The following is a 16,927-nucleotide window of genomic DNA, read 5'->3' as shown; positions in this document are numbered from 1 at the left end:
GCACGTTTTGCTGCTTTAGGATACGTTGGGAATCAGTAGAGGTTACATGTCTCTGTTGCTGCTCGTAGATGAACGATACCCACAAGAAAATAAATAAGCCCATATGGCATCCCTTGATCTTATCAAAAATCATGTCTGTTCAAGCCATGCCCCTGGGTGATTCGCCTCCAGTGGGCCCTATCTTATCGTGATTTTTAAGCCCAAGTTCGAACCCCAACGCTGGCCGCATGTGTCATGCCGAGCCAATCCCGCTGGCCCTCCGAGAAGACTGGATGGACGCCGCCGCCGCAGTTGACAGCTTTTATTCACATGCTGTCATTTCACACCTGGAGATTTGTCGCCAGCAGGTCGCAATCTCGGATCCATTCCTTTCAAGTTGTGCGTTTCTTCAGCACTAGTCAGAGAAGTCTCTTTTGCAGCACCACCATGGCCGAGACACAAAGCGGCACGCAGACTCCCATCTCCGGGGCTTCCACGCCAGTTCCCAGGGGCAAGGCCGTCAACAACAAGCCACCAAAGAAGGAAGTCAAAATATTGATGCTTCATGGTAAGCCTTTTTTTTGCGGACCTAGGGACTCATGTATGAGCGCTTTTACTCTCGACTTGTTGTATCGGTTACCCCTCACCGCATCTCTCACTCGTACTACTTACTCTCATGTTTGACCTCAGCTCACTAACACTGGCAAAAAAAGGCTACACTCAATCTGGTCCCCTCTTTCGCGCCAAAACCCGCGCGGTGGAAAAGCTCCTCGTCAAGGCTCTGGCTCCCCGAAATCTCATCCCTTCTCTCATCTACCCCACTGCCCCCAACCGGCTGTACCCCCGCGACATCCCGGGGTATCAGCCGTCATCCGACAACGAAGGCAGAGAGGACGAGGAGATAGACTCTTGGGCTTGGTTCCGCAAAGACGAAGCTACTGGGTCGTATCGTCTTGTCCAGCAGGGAATGTTACAGCTCGCCTCCGCTATCGAAGAGACCGGCGGCGGTATCGAAGGTGTGATTGGGTTCAGTCAGGGGGGTTGTGTAGCTTCCATTCTTGCTGCCGCGTTGGAACGGTTCAGGCAGCCGGCTGTGGAGCACAAGGAGTGGGTGGAAAGTATACGGGCCGCAAACGGCGGACAGCCGCTCAAGTTTTGGGTGTCGTACTCTGGGTTCTGGGCTGTGGACCAGGACCTGAGCGCGTGGCTTTATCAGCCAAAGGTGAAGACGCCGAGCTTGCACTATTTTGGTGGTCTGGATACAGTGGTGGATGAGAGCAGGAGTCAGGGGCTGGTGGAAAGGTCGGAGGGGGCAGTCAAGGTGGTCCATCCGGGCGGGCATTATGTGCCCGTGAGCAAAGAGTGGGTGGTGCCGCTGGCTGGATTTGTGCTACAGTCTCTAACGGAGGCCCCTCGTGAGGACGAGGAGAAGCTGTGAGATTGTCGGTCATTCCAACATCACATCTGCACCTTTATGCACTACGCGGGATACACTAATAGATGATAGACAGAACAGAACATTCAACATATTACACTACTCGACAGTATCAATTGACCGACTAGATGTTGCGTGATCTTCCCGTTGAGGACTTGGGCGGAATCACACCCATATCAGCTCCTTGATCGGGCACACTCTCGGGTGTCTCATAGTAGGCCGCCTTGTAGCGGGAACCACCTGACCCTTGGCTCGGCAGCTCTCTCTTGTCCTCCTCATCCCGTCCCAAATTGGCCTTGGACGCCAGTCTACCTTGTTCGGAAACGTCGCCCTGGTGAGCCGGCTCGTTAGCTCTCCCGCCGAGTGCTTCCTCGGAAGGGAGCAAATCAGGCCTGTCCTTCCGGAGTGTAGCCCTTTCCAGCTCGACCGGATCCTTGCCCCACTTCCTCACTGTTGCCTCGTCAATCCCGCCCGGATTGTGCTGATAGATGTGAGCTGTCTTGTCTTCTGGACCACCTTCACCCTCATACGCCCGGCCATGCACCCAGCTGCGAATCTGGTAAGCCCCTGCTTTTCATTTTGTACTCCTCTCGGGCAGCAATGGCTTACTGTCCCTTGTCGTCCACATCACCTCCTTCATCACCCGGAATGCGACGGTTGTAGCTCTTGCTGGTGACAAAGTCGTCCCCCGTCTTGACAGTCGAGCCGGAAAACATCTTGTTAGCCGACGTGTCAGTGACACCAGAGTCATCCAGTCCTCGCCTGGAGGAGCCGGTCTTGGACTGATACGTGTTCAGGTCCCGCTCGGCATCGCGGGCGATCTTGGACAAGTCGGGCTCGGACATTTCGGCTATGACTGCTGGCTGGATGCTTTTCCTCTTTTGACCGAGGGAAAAAGTGTCCGGTGAGTTGTTTTTGTTACATGGCAAGAAAAAGGGGTAACGCAGTTATAGGGAGGCATTGTGTTTGGTGACAGCTCAGTCGTGGACGTCATTGTGTTGTCACTCGGTCAGCTCTTGGCCATGACAGCTCCATCCCGGTCGCCGAGCTGACATCTTCTTACCCCAGCTTCAATGCTCGCTCTCTAGGAGCGGGACTCCCTGTCGTGGATTGGTTGTGCCGGATAGGCTTTCCGTCGCGGGTGGCAAGGTTGATGTCACCGTGATACCACGGTCCCGAGCGGAGCGATGAGCAAGGTGAGCGGGCATGCCAAAATAGAAATATTGAAAACTCAGTCTCGTGCTACTCTCGACAATTACTGCCTTTCTGGTTGCCTGGAGATACTTCTCATTTCACGCTCAGGAGAGGCGATGGGATGGGGCCAGAACCCCTTAGGGTAGCAAACTCAGGGGTTAGTTGGCCCAAGTTGGCCGGGCAACTGTCAGGGGCTGCCCCCTACCGTCGAGCACCAGGCTCTTTCAGGTTTGCATGACATGTGCCATACCATCCTCCCCACTGAGAAAGTTGGTGCATCAGTTGAAATTGTGCTCAGATATTTCTGGGCGAAGGTCGGCTTAATTCTCATCACTGGTAACGTAGTATTTCTCGAGGACATGGCGAACCAGACACCACCATCGCACTTGCACAGCATCCCCCGTCATCTGCGAGGCAGCTTGCATACAAGCTTATTGCTGTATCCTCCGATAGATAACCCCCTTTCACTCTGCAGCCTTCTCCTCTGATCAGCCGAACTCGGGTATCGGCCGTAGCACAGCTTTTTCGGGCCAAGCTTTCAGTGTCAGCTAACTGGTAAAGCAGTCTTCCTAGGCGAGCAGGTTACACCCGTGCAGGCCCCCCTCTGTCAAACTGCACGAGGATAAGCAACTCCCCGGTTTTGAGGAACAGAGAATGTGGGAGCGATGGTGAAGGAGTCGGAGTCGGTGCTTGTCACTGCCGTGTATCAGATAGGTGTGTGGTCCCGTGTCTCAAATTTCGCTACGTCCAAAGCTATCAGGTAAGGTATGGATACAAAGAAGGGGAAATCCAAAGCCAAATCATAGGTATCTCGTTTTGCCACTCGTTGAAGGCTTTCAACCCTCTCCGCAGCCACAGCACCCCTTCGTACTGCCTCCATGGCAGGTAAACACACCAAACTGGAACAAAACAATCCAAGTTGTCATGCTGTTTTCGGGTCCCTCCTCCTCCTCCTCCTCCTACTCCTCCTACTCCTCTTTGGGCATCACTTCCTCCATCTCCCGCTTAATCTCTTCCGCCTCCTCCTCCCTTCCATCCGCCCTCAAGCCCTCCTCCACCATCTGGGACGTCTGCCTCCAAAACAAATCGTTCTTCTCCGTCTCCAAGCTTTCCCTCCTCCACTTCCGCCCAGCTTCCAAATTCCCTTCATGATCCGCTATCCTTGCCAAGAAGTGCTTGACAATGAAGAGTAAAAACCGGTCATTGTACCCCATTTCTGTGTCCGCCCTCGTCCCCCCTTTCCCCAGCCTCGTCACCACCTTTGTGATCACATCCTTGAGCATCTTCTCCGCGTGGGCCAGCTTCTTTGGCGTAAAAAGTGGCATGTACATCTTGGCCAGTAACTCCTCCAACTCTAGCACCCGTGCAGTGGTGGCCTCCTCCCCGCGGATCTGGATCGACTCGTCCAGACTGGACGTAAAATCGGTAAGTAACCTTGAGCTTCCTCGTCCCGGGGAATCGCCGTCTTCCTCCATGAGCACTGCGTACCCGCGGCGGAGGTGGATGGTGACATGGTCTTTCGGCCCGCGTGTCTCGGTGATGAGGTCGAGCCAGAGGGTCCAGGACTCGGAGACATACATTTTGAGCATGTTGAGGGCTTCTTCTTGGCTGGTTTGGGGGTGATTGTTCTTTTGCTGGCGGTGGATGGAAAACGCACGGGTCAAGGCGGCGAGATGGCATGAGATTTTGGTAAGGGGGTGCCCCGACGACAGGGTGATGTTGGCGTAGCGGGCGAGGTAGTCCATGAAGAGACTTAGTAGCTCGGGCCGGTTGGCGGTGAGGATCAGCTGGGGGACGGCAAGAAAACAGTCCCATATGATTTCGATGGGGATGCTTGCAGTGGTGGCGGTGGTGGCAGTGGTGGTGGTGGTGATCTCGGTGCCGGTCTTGTTTTCACCACAGGCTGCCGAAGAAGAAGAGGATGCGGTGATTGTGAGAGCAGAGGCTATTCTTTCATTGACCGAGTCCAGGATTCGGATTCCTCCTGCATTCTGCCCCCGGTCAAACAAAGCTAGCGCTTGCTGAACTTGTTGAAGTATGGTTCCGGCAGGCGCGGTGGGAGGTGACGGAATCGAAGACTTCCATGGCTTGTCACCGGGGGACCAAATATTGATCAGCGCCTTGTACGCATCGAGAGAGAATTCAACATTGCGAAAGTCGGAGTTTTGATGCAAGAGCGGCGTGTTCATCGCATTTCCAACTCTTGCCATCACAGCTTGGCTCCCAGTTGAATGGACAGTTGGAAGATCAAAGTCAAGGTGAGCTGCTGCCGTCTCACTACTGACGGTGTTGTCGGCGTCGTGTGCTCGCTTCTTCGTTGCCCTGGACTGAGCGGGCATCAAGGCGTTCTGGCTTCGTCCCTTTCTGGTGTTGTACTTTGACCACTCCCACTTGTGGAACTGGCCTTTGTACATTCTCGCTCTGCATTGTCATTGTCTCACACGTTAACTCGGCCTGCCTCCTATCTTCGGTCCGAGGAGAGAGAGAGCCAGCTTACGTTGCCTTGAACCTGTGAACGCGGTGCATAATATCGATGACCTCGTTCAAAATGCGATTTTCGTCCATGTACAGCTGCCTGATGACATCCTTTTTGGCTTCCCAATCTGCAGTGCTGCTCGGGACCAACGGTTTCTCCGGCGGAGCACCTGTATTTGTTGGATTCCCTTGCATCATGTAATTCTCCGGCGGTGCAGCCGCGAACGGTTCTTGGTATGGGATGGCCGTGGAGCTTGGAATTGTTGATGGATATATTGAGCTTGGTCGAGGGGTCCCGACGTTAGCAACCATGGAGGCCGCAGCGGCGTGAAAACGCCCTCCTAGACATGGAGGCAAGAAGGCAGAGCCGTGCCTGCCATGATTCCGGAAGGGAGACGAGCGCACGATGCCCGCTCTCCGCCAGTCACGGGAGTGTCTGTATGAATAGCTGTGCTGGTAGGACGAGGGAGGAAAGGGAAAAGGGGGTTGGAACTGTATGAATGACATCGGTTGAGCCGTTGTGGCTGTTCCCACCAGATCGGAATTGGCTCTGGATTGCGGATGCTCGTATTAGAGCCAGGGCCCATCCCCAAGCGTGGTAAGCTGCAAGTTAAGGTTTTATGTTTGTTGACACAGCGGTTTGCAGTGGCACAATCACGAGTTAAAAGGGCTCTGGTGGGGAGCAGACCGGAGCTTCTCCAGGCAGACCTCCCCACACCTTCCCGGCTCCCCTCTTCTGCTTCTTCTTCATCATCATCATCATCCGTACTCCTTTGGGTCACAGGTTGCACCCGCACTGATGACGACCATAGACCACTGTCTGGTCTCGATGGATGGCGTTTCACAGGGGTAACTGCAGTCTCTGTGTGTGTATCGTTTGTACTTGCCTTTCCAAGACTTGATTCCCCTCATACCTGGCCCACTAGCCGATACCCGGACAGCCTTCACGTCTTGGTGACGCCAAGTTGCTATCTTGATCGCGGAAGACTACAGAAGATGGCCGGCAGGCAAAGATGTGATGAGTATTTCAAGAGAGCCGTGTCACCAGCCGGGGGCCAAACCGGCAAGCTCACCTACTCCCAACGACTGATGACAGTATGCGAGAGCAGAAAGAAAGGAAGGCGAGGATAGATCGGTCCGGCTTGGGAAATATGAACGACGCACAGCATCAGCCAGTGCAACCAGCCCCCAACACAGCTATGGAGTATCGTATTGGAGATCTGACTGTTTGGTAGTTCATTGGCGATGGTCGACTGGTGTCCCAGACTGCGTGTTCAGGCTCGGAGGACTGCCAAGCCGGTAGTGCGGTGACAATGACACCAGAAACCGACGTCTAATCGAGATAGAGCATTCGGGCCGGTGATGGATGACTGAGTCTCAGCGGTCAGGATGCTGTTATTATGGCTGAATGAGACTCACTTCAGTTTGACCGAAGATTTTACAGCAGCACTGCGATATCGTCCCGTCGCGGGTGCATCCAACACTGGGGGTCATGTACCTTGATGATTTTGTCAAACCGCTGATATACCATCAAAGAAACTGCAAATCTGTTACTCTCGATATCATCTACAGGATACTTGCTACAGTGTACTTCGCAAGGTGTTACAATGTTAGATGGCGGGATAAGTCGGCATCCATCTTACCCTATAGTGTTTATTAAAGACAGTCCGTGGGCGTTTGAAGATAGTTCATAGGCCTTTGAACATAGTTAATAGGCATTTAAATATAATACATAACGAATTCTAAGGGCGCATTATCCTTTTTCTAGGGAGGGATTACTCCCATACTATAATATTCTCACCAACTATTTTCCATGACATCCACTTATTTCCATTATCACCAACATTGCAATGCATTTTTTGTCTTACATATTACAGTATATATTTGTGAAAGTGTTGTGGTTAATAGTGCCGTTGTGTTGATGCCCGATGGCCACGCGCCGATGCAAGCCTTCAACCTCACACCACCTTATCCAAGGTTTTAATTGCCAGACCTTCAACTGCCAGACCTTCAACTGCCAGACCTTCAACTGCCAGACCTTCAACTGCCAGACCTTCAACTGCCAGACCTTCAACTGCCAGACCTTCAACTGCCAGACCTTCAACTGCCAGACCTTCAACTGCCAGACCTTCAACTGCCAGACCTTCAACTGCCAGGCTTCTGCAAGGGCTTCAACTGCCAGGCTTTCCGCGAGGGCTTCAATTACAAAAATTCAATTGAAAGGGTGTAAGCCCTTTAAACATAGTTAATAGGCCTTTAAAGATAGGTAATAAGTGTTTAAAGATAGTTCATAGGCGTTTAAACATCATTAATAAGTCTTTTAACATATTAAATAGGCCTTTAAAGATAGCCACTAGGCCTTTGAAATGTCTTTAAAGGCCTATTGATTTGCATTTGGGGGTATAGGCTATGATTTCATACACCTAGGTGATACTGATCTGTGGAGATTCAACACAGACAATAAGCATGGACAGAATGTTGCATTTGATATTGCGTTGGTCCGATCCTCTGTCATAAAGCTGGCCCGGTATCTGTCATGCAAAATCCCCCCTTATGGAACCAATACCAATGCAGAAACCACGGCAGATGAAAATATGTGATAGAGACTTGGCTTCCAGTTGCATCTCTATGTTTATCTAGGCACAACTTTCCTCCGGATTACTCATCGTATTCAACCCTCCCAAACGCCTTGTCTGTATCTAAGACAATTGATCCTCAATTCTATAGACGGCAAAACAAGGAAACAATTTAAGCCTTCACTTCGGCATGTTGAACCTCGGTGGGTGTCTGCAAAAAGTTAGTATCATAACCCTAACCCTAATCCAAAGCTCAGGGGTTGGGGGGGGCTCACCTTTTCCGAAGCGCGATCATCAATTTTCTCGGCAGTATTCACATGGCCAACACAGATGTGGTGTCTGAACTTGCGCGCAGGCAACTTGGCCTCAAACATCTCGTCAATCTCCTCGAGGGTGCGGCCCTTGGTCTCGGGCAAGAAGAACAGAACCCAGAGCACACCGATAATGCAGCTGGGGAACCAGATGAAGCCATACTTGGGACCCCACGCGAGAGAGGCAGGATTGATGAAATATGGCGCTGTAAAAGTTGTGAGCCAGGCGCCGAAGAAACCAACGGCGGCGGCGAGACCGAAAGTGTAGCTTCTGAGACGCTGAGAGGGGATCTCTCCGCCTGCGAGCCAGGCGTAGGTGGAGATCATGCCGTTGTAGGTCATCATGTAGACGCAGGTTAGGGCTACCAGAACGATTCCGGTGGTATTGGTTGCGCCCAGGATATGGTAGACAACAGCGATGATCAGCTGAAGAATACCGCAGATGGCCAGACCGGTGGTGAGGATGACGCGGCGTCTGCCCCAGCGGACGACTACCAAGCTGTTCAAGAATATGGCGAGGATACCCATGGCGGAGAGGACGTTGCTCATAGCAAACGGGTCCGAGACCTTGGACATGGCGAGGAAGTAGGCCTTGTAGGCGATGACGAACATGGAACCGGAGGCGGCTTGCAAGAGGACAGCACCAACGGCGAGACCAGTGCGTCTTCTGTCGATGGGGTTCTTGAACATGTCCATGACGCTGATGCTGCTGCTGAGCTCCTTCTCCCTGTCGATGGCGGCTTTGATTTCGGCACCTTCGGCATCGACATCGGCGCCAACAGGACGCAACCACCGGAGAGCCTTAACACCCTGCTCGTAGTCGCCTCGGAGTATGAGCCAGCGGGGGGACTCGGGGATGAAGAAGAGGGCGACGGTCATGATGACAGGGATGATGTAGATCATGCCGAGGGGAATCAAGTAGGCGGACTTGTCGGGGCGCTTAGCGGTGGCCCAGTCGATGATGGTGCCGATCAGAGTACCCTGTTCAGCTTTCTGTCAGCCTTTATTTCAATACCGATGTGTGAAGAAGAAACAAGGGTGCTCACAAAGGAAGTGAAGAACTGGAAGGCGGTCAAGAACCAACCCCTGTATCTGGCAGGACTCGATTCCTGGATATACAGCTGGCTGAAGGTCATGAAATATCCATTGGCTAACCCAATGAGGAAGCGGCCAGCATAGAGCGCGCCAATGTCCTCAGTAGCCATCATGATCACATTGCTGACGCAGCACAGAGCGCAAGCAGCCCAGAGACACTGCCTTCTGCTCACGTACGTGGCCACGATGCCTGCCGTTCCGGACGAGATGAAGGCGCCAAGGGTCATGAGACTCGATATCAATTGCTGTCTTGTCGTATCGAGGTTCCATCCGATGGCGGTGTCGGGGGCTGGATGACCGTAGATCTGGTGCCACTCTCGTCAGAGTTGTCTCACAAGGGGGGGGATGAGCTGAATGGTGAGTAAACAAACCTTGAGGAAGCCAACCATGGCCTGCAGACCACCGATGAGACCAAAGTCCACGCCATACTGGAATGGCGAGAGTACAATGATACCACATGCCACGAAGCACTTCCAGTGATCCTTCCACGTTTCTTCTCCTGGAGACGGCATCTTGTTGTTGTCGTGACCGGATCGAGGTCAGAAAGGAAGATGTCGAGAAGGGTGCCAAGTAAGACTTGAAGGAGTAGAGGACGGAGAGAGGCGTTCAGATAAAAGAGTCGGTAGCAATGGCTAAAAGGAAGGAGGCTGATCTATGCCACGTTTGCAGAGACAAGAGATTGAACCAAGAAAGACCCCGTGTATCTCTACAGATACCCCTGTCTTTGCCTCACTCCAGCCAGCAGGTAAAAAGAACAGAGCTAAGGATGCAGATGATAGCAGAGTTGTTGGCGGGATGGGTGGCAGGTTCGGAAGGTAAGAGTCCCATTTAATATATTTCTGTCTGCAACCCCGGATGGGCGTTGATACCCTTACCGTGAACATCAGAATCCCAAGTGCCGACCCCAACCACTGCAGTTATGGCAGAGCGGTCGGGGTCACAAGACGAGCGGCCAATGGACCGGAGCCAACTTGGCTGGACTAAATTGTAACCATGACCCTTGCTCTCGTACCCCAGCTTGGATGCTGGACAGCAGAATCTGGAGAAGAGGAGTCGTCTGTCAGTCTGTAAGTCAAACGAATGCGGAGAAGACGTGAGGGGCGGTATGCAAAAGAAGTCCAATCCACCTAGACCCCTGTCATTAAGCCATGTGCTTGGGGTATCATTATTTCGACATCAACCTTCATTGGTGGTCGGGACTTTTGGAACTCCATTTCAGCCTGTTCACCCACATTGGTATTGGAGGCTAGACGTGATGAGAATGCGGGGCCGGAAATATACTTGGACAGAAGATCTGAGAGGGTACCTCCCGTAGATAATCAAAGATTGATTTCATCTGTTGAATATCTCGGCACCAGAAAGCACACAACAGCCAAGTCAGGCGTTCAGTTGGGCATGTCGTGGAAAAGACAACCAAAGAAAAAAGCAATATTCTACCCCAAGAAGGCACGTCTTCTAGTGTTAGTAGTTGACTGGACTGCTGCATGAGATAAGAGTCTAGGCTCAACCAAGGAAAGCAGAGTGGGTAATCTTCTCCGAATTCACACATCAGATGTACCTACACTTTTCCAAGCCATCTTGTTGAAGCGATAAGGCATCTATTTGATTTAGACGAATTACTCCGTATGAGAAAAGACAAAAACTCTGAACTGACATGTCGAGAAACTTGTGGCATGATACCGAGTATTTCCGACAATCCCAAGCAGTCCAAGCCGTCCAAGCTGTCCCCCCCACCTTGCCAAAATGAAATGCCGTTCTCGCCTCTTCCCAGCTGATTGAAAAAAAATCCACCTCGTTCGTCCTCGATGCCTGTCTGGGCCTGAACAACAACTGACAAACGCTGCGGGGTTGAGGCCGGTCCCTGCTAGCGCACTTCCTCCCAGCGCATTGGGTCGCTGGGATGCTTGACTCCATTCGCAAGTTTGTGCCAAGTCTGGGGTAGCGAGAGCTAGTGTAGATAGAGAAGCGCTATCCAAGTCCGAGCTTTCCCCCCCCCACCGCTGTTGCCGGTTGCCGACTCATTCGTCTTCTCCAGTTCAAGCTCAGCTCCCCGGACCCATGAAAAACGTCCGAGAATTGAACCATGTGAAGACGAGACCATCACATCAACACGCAGCGCCCGCCGTTCTGCTGGTTGCTGTCGTCGACGGTGTTCTCGTTCTCGTCAGATGGCCCATTCCCTGTCCGCAGACAGCTTGGGCCGGTCCCAGAGCAGACACATCGCTCTCTCGTATTCCGCCGGCGTGATCTCCCCTTTGGATAGCTTCTGAGCCAAAGCTAACTTTTCGCTCTCGAGCTTCGACCGTCGTGAGGATTGCGACGGGGCTGGTGCGTCTACCTTGTCCTTGGCCGGCTCCGACTTGGAAGTCTTTGGGGAATCCGAAGGGTAGAAATGAAGAGAGGAAACGACATCCAGTGTTGGAAGCAATTTTTTGGGTTGTCTTTGGGACAACGGCAACGTTGGCCTTTTTCGCTTCCTCTGCCTTCTCCACGGTTTCTGGCGTCTTTTGGGATGCTCGCTTGCGGCGGCCCATCTCAGTGACTATTTCTGCAACGGCTTTCTTATTGTTCGTCGCCCGCGCGCGGCTCTCTCTGGTGACGGGTCTTTGTGTGCCATCTTGGAAAGTGGTGTTATGCTGATCAAAGCAGAGGACTGCTAGGGTGGTGGTGATGATGGGAGAGAACAGCAACCACCAAACGGACGTTGCTCATGCAGAGAATTTATCATGCTGGCTGCCTAAACCATTCTTCCTCTGGCTTGTCTGTGGCGCTGTCATCTGAGCTGTGAACGCTAGTAAACTCGACTGACAAAGGCGCCATTGTCACGGTTGAAACAGCTGGAACGGTTCAAGGTGTGGACTTGGAGGAAAGCTACCAGCCAAGCGTGTGGTGGTCTGTGCATGGCCAAAAAGGTTGCCCCCACCACGCTTTGCTTAACAACACCCAACTCTCCCCAACACCATCACCAAGTAAACAAAACAAAAAATGGCCTACCAATCCTACCAGCAACGACAACCCTCCTACGCTTCGTGCGTTACCTCACTCCGAACCTCCCTCTCCTACCTTCAATCCTCCGTCTCCACCCTCGACGCTGGCATCTCCGACTTTCCCCGCCTAACATCCCTCCTCAAGACCGTCCGCCACTACGAACTCATCCCCCAGCCCACCCTGGCCGCCGCGGAAGCCTCTCTCCGCGATGAGATCGGACCCTTCATCTCGCTGCTTCTCGACCGCGCCGAAAAGAACATTGATCGCCAAGCAAGAAGGATAGAAACGCTCAAAGCCAGAGCCGAGCTAAACGCCGGGAGACTGTCGCACTACACTTCCGAGGGTGCCAGCTCCGCCCAGCAGGAAAGACAGAGGCGTCAGCAGGAGAGAGAGCGGGAGAAGAAGTTGAGGGCAGCACGATCGGGCAGGTTGGATGGGTCAGCGGCGCTGAGGGCCAAGGTGGTGGCGCAGAGGAAGGAAGCGCTCAAGTACAGCGTGGAGAGGTTGGAAATGGAGGTGCAGCAGAAGGAGAGGGAGCTGAGGAAGAGGCTTGAGAGACATTGATTGTCATCTTTTTTTGGTGATTGGGAGGAATAAAGGCAGCAAAGGACTGCCCAACGGGACCGACTCTCGAATCTTCTGTCTTGAGAGACGGAGAGAGCGTTTGACAGGCTTCCATAAGTATGTCGACTATGCTGCTACCGAGTTGGCCAGCGAGATCCAGAGCTATGCCAGTTCGCGGTCTTTCTGGACACGCCATCGACTTGGGGTAATGTTGTAAGGATATTTCAGAGCCTGGTCACGAGCAGCATAATGGAGGGCGGGTAGGAAAGACGCCTCGAACAATGGTAGCCACAAACGTGATGCCTCGGAGGTTTTCATACGGAGGGGCTCGTACACGAGACAACTCTCTGGACTTAAGTTCGGTGCGGAAACACCAGGCGGCTAGCTGCCGTGACTGGTTTGGCTGAGCAGTCAATATTATCGGCAAATATTGAACGAGGGGGACGATGTCTGGCCAGAGACAAGAGAAGCATGGCATTATTGAGCAGAGCTAGAGAGGCTGCAAGTCCATGGATGGTGGATCAATTGCCAAGGGAGATGAAGCTCCGTCTTCAGTTGCGGTTTAGATTAGAAAGAAGATGATGCTCAACAGCGGAGCAGTTGGTGTCGAGAATCACTTAAACAAGCTCAAGCAGACATGTTTTGAAACGTGCCTATATACTTCTGGACTTCTAACCACCTATCTTCCACCCCTATTCCTTTTTGCCAGCTCTTCCTCGTCCCATTCCAGAACAACCAAGCTCTGAACTACCCGGCGTTCCAAATGCCCCAAGAGACCCAGTCAAACCCAAGCCGAAATATCGTACATGGAATACTCGTCGAAACAGAAACAGAACGAAACCAGTCAAGCATCGCGACATAGAATTATCCGAGAAACACAAAACCCAACCACATCATTAAGGACAAAAAGCGACAGACTCCCAGCTTTTGAAGCAAGTGAGGTGGTGTTAAAAAAGGCTTCATCCTTTTGTTTTGCCGTTCGGTTGTCCGACTCAAGAGTGGTAGATAAAGCTTAGCGTCCAAGGGGGTACTGTTTTGGTACGAAGAAAAGAAAAAAAAAAAAAAGAGAAAAAAAAAAAAAACCAAGTGTTTTAACAAGAACAAATACCAAGTCCCGCCCAGCCCAGAAATATCATTAGAAAAAAAAAAAGACAAGAGAGCTGGCAATGCCTAATCCCACACTTGGCACACAGACACACACACGCAGTCAGGCACGCAGAACCTGGTCCAAGAGAGAGGGAGACAAAGTGTTTCCCCACCCAAAGAGCCCCTTCCTATGCTGTCTCTTTTCTCCCTCTATCCTCTTTGCTCCGCCCGTCTTGATTTTCCCCCTAATCCAAACAGATCCAAGGCGCTGAATATCAACACCAAGAGACAATGCATCATCCGTAGTCAAAGGACATGCTTTCTGTCTCCAATCTGGCAGCCAGAGTGATCTATCCATGAGCTCAGCATCTTCGAGCATCAGCGGGCGCGCCAATTGAGCGCCCGTTTCAACTGTCCGTCCCAGAGAATCATTGGTTTTGTTGTCCGGTTCCCAGTCGAGCGTCACCCTTTCTGCGCCAAACTCCAGACCACCGTCGAATCACCGCCGCCCGCACCGAAACTCTTGCTGGGTATATAAAAAGGCCAGTGTGTCGTGTCATTTGCCGACGACCAAGCCAAAAAAAAACAGAAAAAATAATCATCCACAATGTTGTACGTGCGCACCCACGGTAATTGCCGACTGTTTTCCCAATCATGCTGTGCTGGGCTGTGTGCTGTAGTGTAGTGTGCTGTGATGAATTGCAAGCTCTCCTGAGCCTCTCATTCCATCGACAGTCGTCTATAACAGAATGAGGTAGTTACTTGGCGCAATACCCGTATCGCCATTCTCTTTCCTCGCTTGCCACCACCTGCCGCTGACATCGCTGACTTCGAGAATTTCGTGCTTCTGGAATGAAATCTCATTGGCGTCCTCGGGATTGGCCTCGTAGCTGTAGATGGCCTTGGCACGGTATGGGTATTCGGTGGGAGGAGCAATGTCCCCATCGGAGCTTCCTGGCAAGCCGTTGGACTTTTGACCAAGTGTTGACTGGAAAGGCGGGGGGACAGCAGAGTTGCGCATGCCAGACGACTGCATGCCTCCTACAGGCGATGGGTTCTCGAGACCGTTAAGCTGAGCTGTGTACATCTGTGGGGGCTGGACTGAGGTTGATGTCTCGGGGCGGCCAATGCCGTAACCGGTGTTCATCGTCTGTCGGTTGGTGGATGACTCCTTGGCGAGCGCAAAGGAGTCAATGTAAGCGCGTGGCACTGCCGACGGGGCCGAACCAAAGTAGAAGATCCAGACAATGGTGACCATGGCCAGCAGGATCATGCCGGCGGCAGCCGCCTCACGAGAGCCAATGTTGGAGTAGATCAAGCCATGGACTGCTGATGTGGACAGCACAAGCCCGCAACCGAGGTATCCGACAATGGCGACATGGTAGGTCTGAACGCTGTCCGAAGCGACAACGATGAAAACGCCGACGACGAGGAAGAAGTAGAACACAACAGCCCACCACGTATACAGGGGAAAGGAGTTGTTGACTCCGGAGATATTTGGTGGCTGATTGATGTGGGCAAACAAGGAACCGAAGAAGGAAATGATCCAGGCAAGCTATGTCGAACGTAGTCAGCAATTGATATGTTTCTTGGAAGCGCGTCGGGTACCTACAAAAGCAATGGAGATGGTGGCCAAGGCAAATGGGTCACCGATGATATTCCCAAGGCTTAGGCGCTTCCGCCCGTACTGAATTCTGGACTGTTCCATTTTCCTGAGCGATGGCGAGTGTAGTGAGCCGTAGTTGGGCATAAGGACGAGCGGGCCTTGGGCTGGCGATTAAAAGACGTCGAGGGTGATAGGAGGGCGAACCGCGCTTCGGTGGCGATTCAATTGACGCAAGGCTTGCGATGGGGCATGAGACAGCTGTCCTGATAGGGCAGTGCCTAGGTTGGAATGGAATTCACAAGCCGCAGGTCGCAAGCGTCGTCGCGTGAAAAAGGGGAGCCCCGGCGTCGGGGAGTTCGGGGGAGGGGGAGGGGGATTGCTGCAAGGGAAGCCTTTGACTTCGGTAAATGCAAGCGTCTAGTTCCTCAGGTGGTAGCAGGTAATGTAGCTATCGAGCTCGGGGGGGCCGTCGTCTCGGCGCGCTGAAACTTAAAGCAAAGCTCGGGGATCGGGAATAGTGGAGGTCGGGTCGTAGCACCTTAGTAGGTAGGTAATAGTGGTCGCAATTGCAGGACCGCCAATTGTCATGACAGAATGTCGAGAGCCGAGAAGAAAAAAGAATAATAAACAACAACGAAAAAACCCTTCGGTGTCTCAGAATCCTCCGCTTTTTTCCCCCTTCAGTCCAGTGGTCCTGTCCTGTCCTATCTTCAGGTAGGTAGCCTGTCGTGTCGCAATCGCAGTTCCGGCCGGCGTGCTCCGATCGTGTGTCGTAAGGGACTGTTGAGGGAAGTCGGTCGGGCAGAGGGTGAGGTGGTGACGATGGTCGGCCGTCGGGTGGTGGTGAAGAAGCGAAGGGGTCGGTCAAAATGGTGAGAAGGGGGCGGGAAAAAAGAGGGACGAGGGGGGAAGGGTACGGTAGGTAAATGATGGTTGCGTTGGAGGGCAATGGCGGGAAGGGGCACTGCAGACTGCCCTTTTCGGAGGCCTGCTCTCACTGGCTGAGCCCAGCGAGTGGATGTGGATGCAGTGTGGTGCAGGCCTGACGGGGATTGGCCGGCTTGGTCGGGATGGGGCCTGGATGCAGCGAAAATGGGTGGTCCATGCTGTGCCCTGCCGAGCCAAGCATTTTATCCAGGCCTTGTGGCCTTCCATCCTTTCCAGTCTTTTTTGTGAATCACTGGCGACATCTGCGGGGAACTGTTCTCTCTGGGCTGTCGACCTACAGACTGAAAGGCAGTCTAACAGCTGAACTTGAACGGTCGACAACTCAGTTCTCGTCCCTCAACAGCCCAGCTCACCCCGCTGACAGTCGACCGCGCAAGGCCAAAGGCCGGCGGGATGGACCTCTGCCCCGAGCTATGGATGCCATAATGCGGCGCCCTATTGACCAGCTGCATCGTGGGCGTATGCCCTCTTCGGGTGGTCGCTGATTCAGATTCATCAAAGCTGGAAAAAAACGTCTTCTGGAATTATTTTAGCCTCAACGTCCCCGTCGAAGGCTAGACAATGGACACGACCCGGCACGCTAGAAAACAATTCAATTCATCACGCCGTATCGATCTTAAAGGAGACGCTCTGACCACCTCAAGGAGCCGAGGGGGGAGGTTTAGTTGCA

General features: G+C 52.8%; 6 protein-coding genes across 6 annotated transcripts; 2 read left to right on the top strand and 4 right to left on the bottom strand.

Annotated features, from left to right (window-relative positions):
- Nucleotides 1-234: 234 nt before the first annotated feature.
- On the top strand, nt 235-1,537 carry FSH3 (Family of serine hydrolases 3; the record flags this gene model as incomplete). Its single annotated transcript, XM_062892759.1, has 2 exons — nt 235-547; nt 693-1,537. 2 exons carry the CDS (start codon nt 235-237, stop codon nt 1,415-1,417), a joined length of 1,038 nt encoding a protein of 345 aa, XP_062741370.1. The 3' UTR covers nt 1,418-1,537.
- A 1-nt stretch (nt 1,538) lies between these two features.
- QC762_610790 (uncharacterized protein) lies at nt 1,539-2,259 on the bottom strand (the record flags this gene model as incomplete). Its single annotated transcript, XM_062892758.1, has 2 exons — nt 1,539-1,962; nt 2,024-2,259. 2 exons carry the CDS (start codon nt 2,257-2,259, stop codon nt 1,539-1,541), a joined length of 660 nt encoding a protein of 219 aa, XP_062741369.1.
- A 1,317-nt stretch (nt 2,260-3,576) lies between these two features.
- On the bottom strand, nt 3,577-5,558 carry QC762_610780 (uncharacterized protein; the record flags this gene model as incomplete). The annotated part of the gene is made up of 2 exons (XM_062892757.1): nt 5,106-5,558; nt 3,577-5,029 (listed from the first exon to the last, which is right to left on the bottom strand). The coding sequence occupies exons 1-2, from the start codon at nt 5,393-5,395 to the stop codon at nt 3,577-3,579; spliced, it is 1,743 nt and encodes a 580-aa protein (XP_062741368.1). The 5' UTR covers nt 5,396-5,558.
- A 2,002-nt stretch (nt 5,559-7,560) lies between these two features.
- QC762_610770 (uncharacterized protein) lies at nt 7,561-10,118 on the bottom strand. The gene is made up of 4 exons (XM_062892756.1): nt 9,437-10,118; nt 9,017-9,370; nt 7,935-8,951; nt 7,561-7,870 (listed from the first exon to the last, which is right to left on the bottom strand). Exons 1-4 carry the CDS (start codon nt 9,575-9,577, stop codon nt 7,832-7,834), a joined length of 1,551 nt encoding a protein of 516 aa, XP_062741367.1. The 5' UTR covers nt 9,578-10,118; the 3' UTR covers nt 7,561-7,831.
- Nucleotides 10,119-10,588: 470 nt separating this feature from the next.
- On the bottom strand, nt 10,589-16,292 carry SHO1 (Transmembrane osmosensor). The gene is made up of 2 exons (XM_062892754.1): nt 15,316-16,292; nt 10,589-15,258 (listed from the first exon to the last, which is right to left on the bottom strand). The coding sequence occupies exons 1-2, from the start codon at nt 15,451-15,453 to the stop codon at nt 14,443-14,445; spliced, it is 954 nt and encodes a 317-aa protein (XP_062741365.1). The 5' UTR covers nt 15,454-16,292; the 3' UTR covers nt 10,589-14,442.
- On the top strand, nt 12,051-12,617 carry SPC19 (DASH complex subunit spc19; the record flags this gene model as incomplete). The annotated part of the gene is made up of 1 exon (XM_062892755.1): nt 12,051-12,617. One exon carries the CDS (start codon nt 12,051-12,053, stop codon nt 12,615-12,617), a length of 567 nt encoding a protein of 188 aa, XP_062741366.1.
- Nucleotides 16,293-16,927: the final 635 nt, after the last annotated feature.

This window comes from Podospora pseudocomata, chromosome 6 (genome assembly GCF_035222375.1).
Source record: "Podospora pseudocomata strain CBS 415.72m chromosome 6, whole genome shotgun sequence".
Lineage (NCBI taxonomy): Eukaryota > Fungi > Ascomycota > Sordariomycetes > Sordariales > Podosporaceae > Podospora > Podospora pseudocomata.
This window is presented reverse-complemented; position numbering and strand designations above follow the sequence as displayed.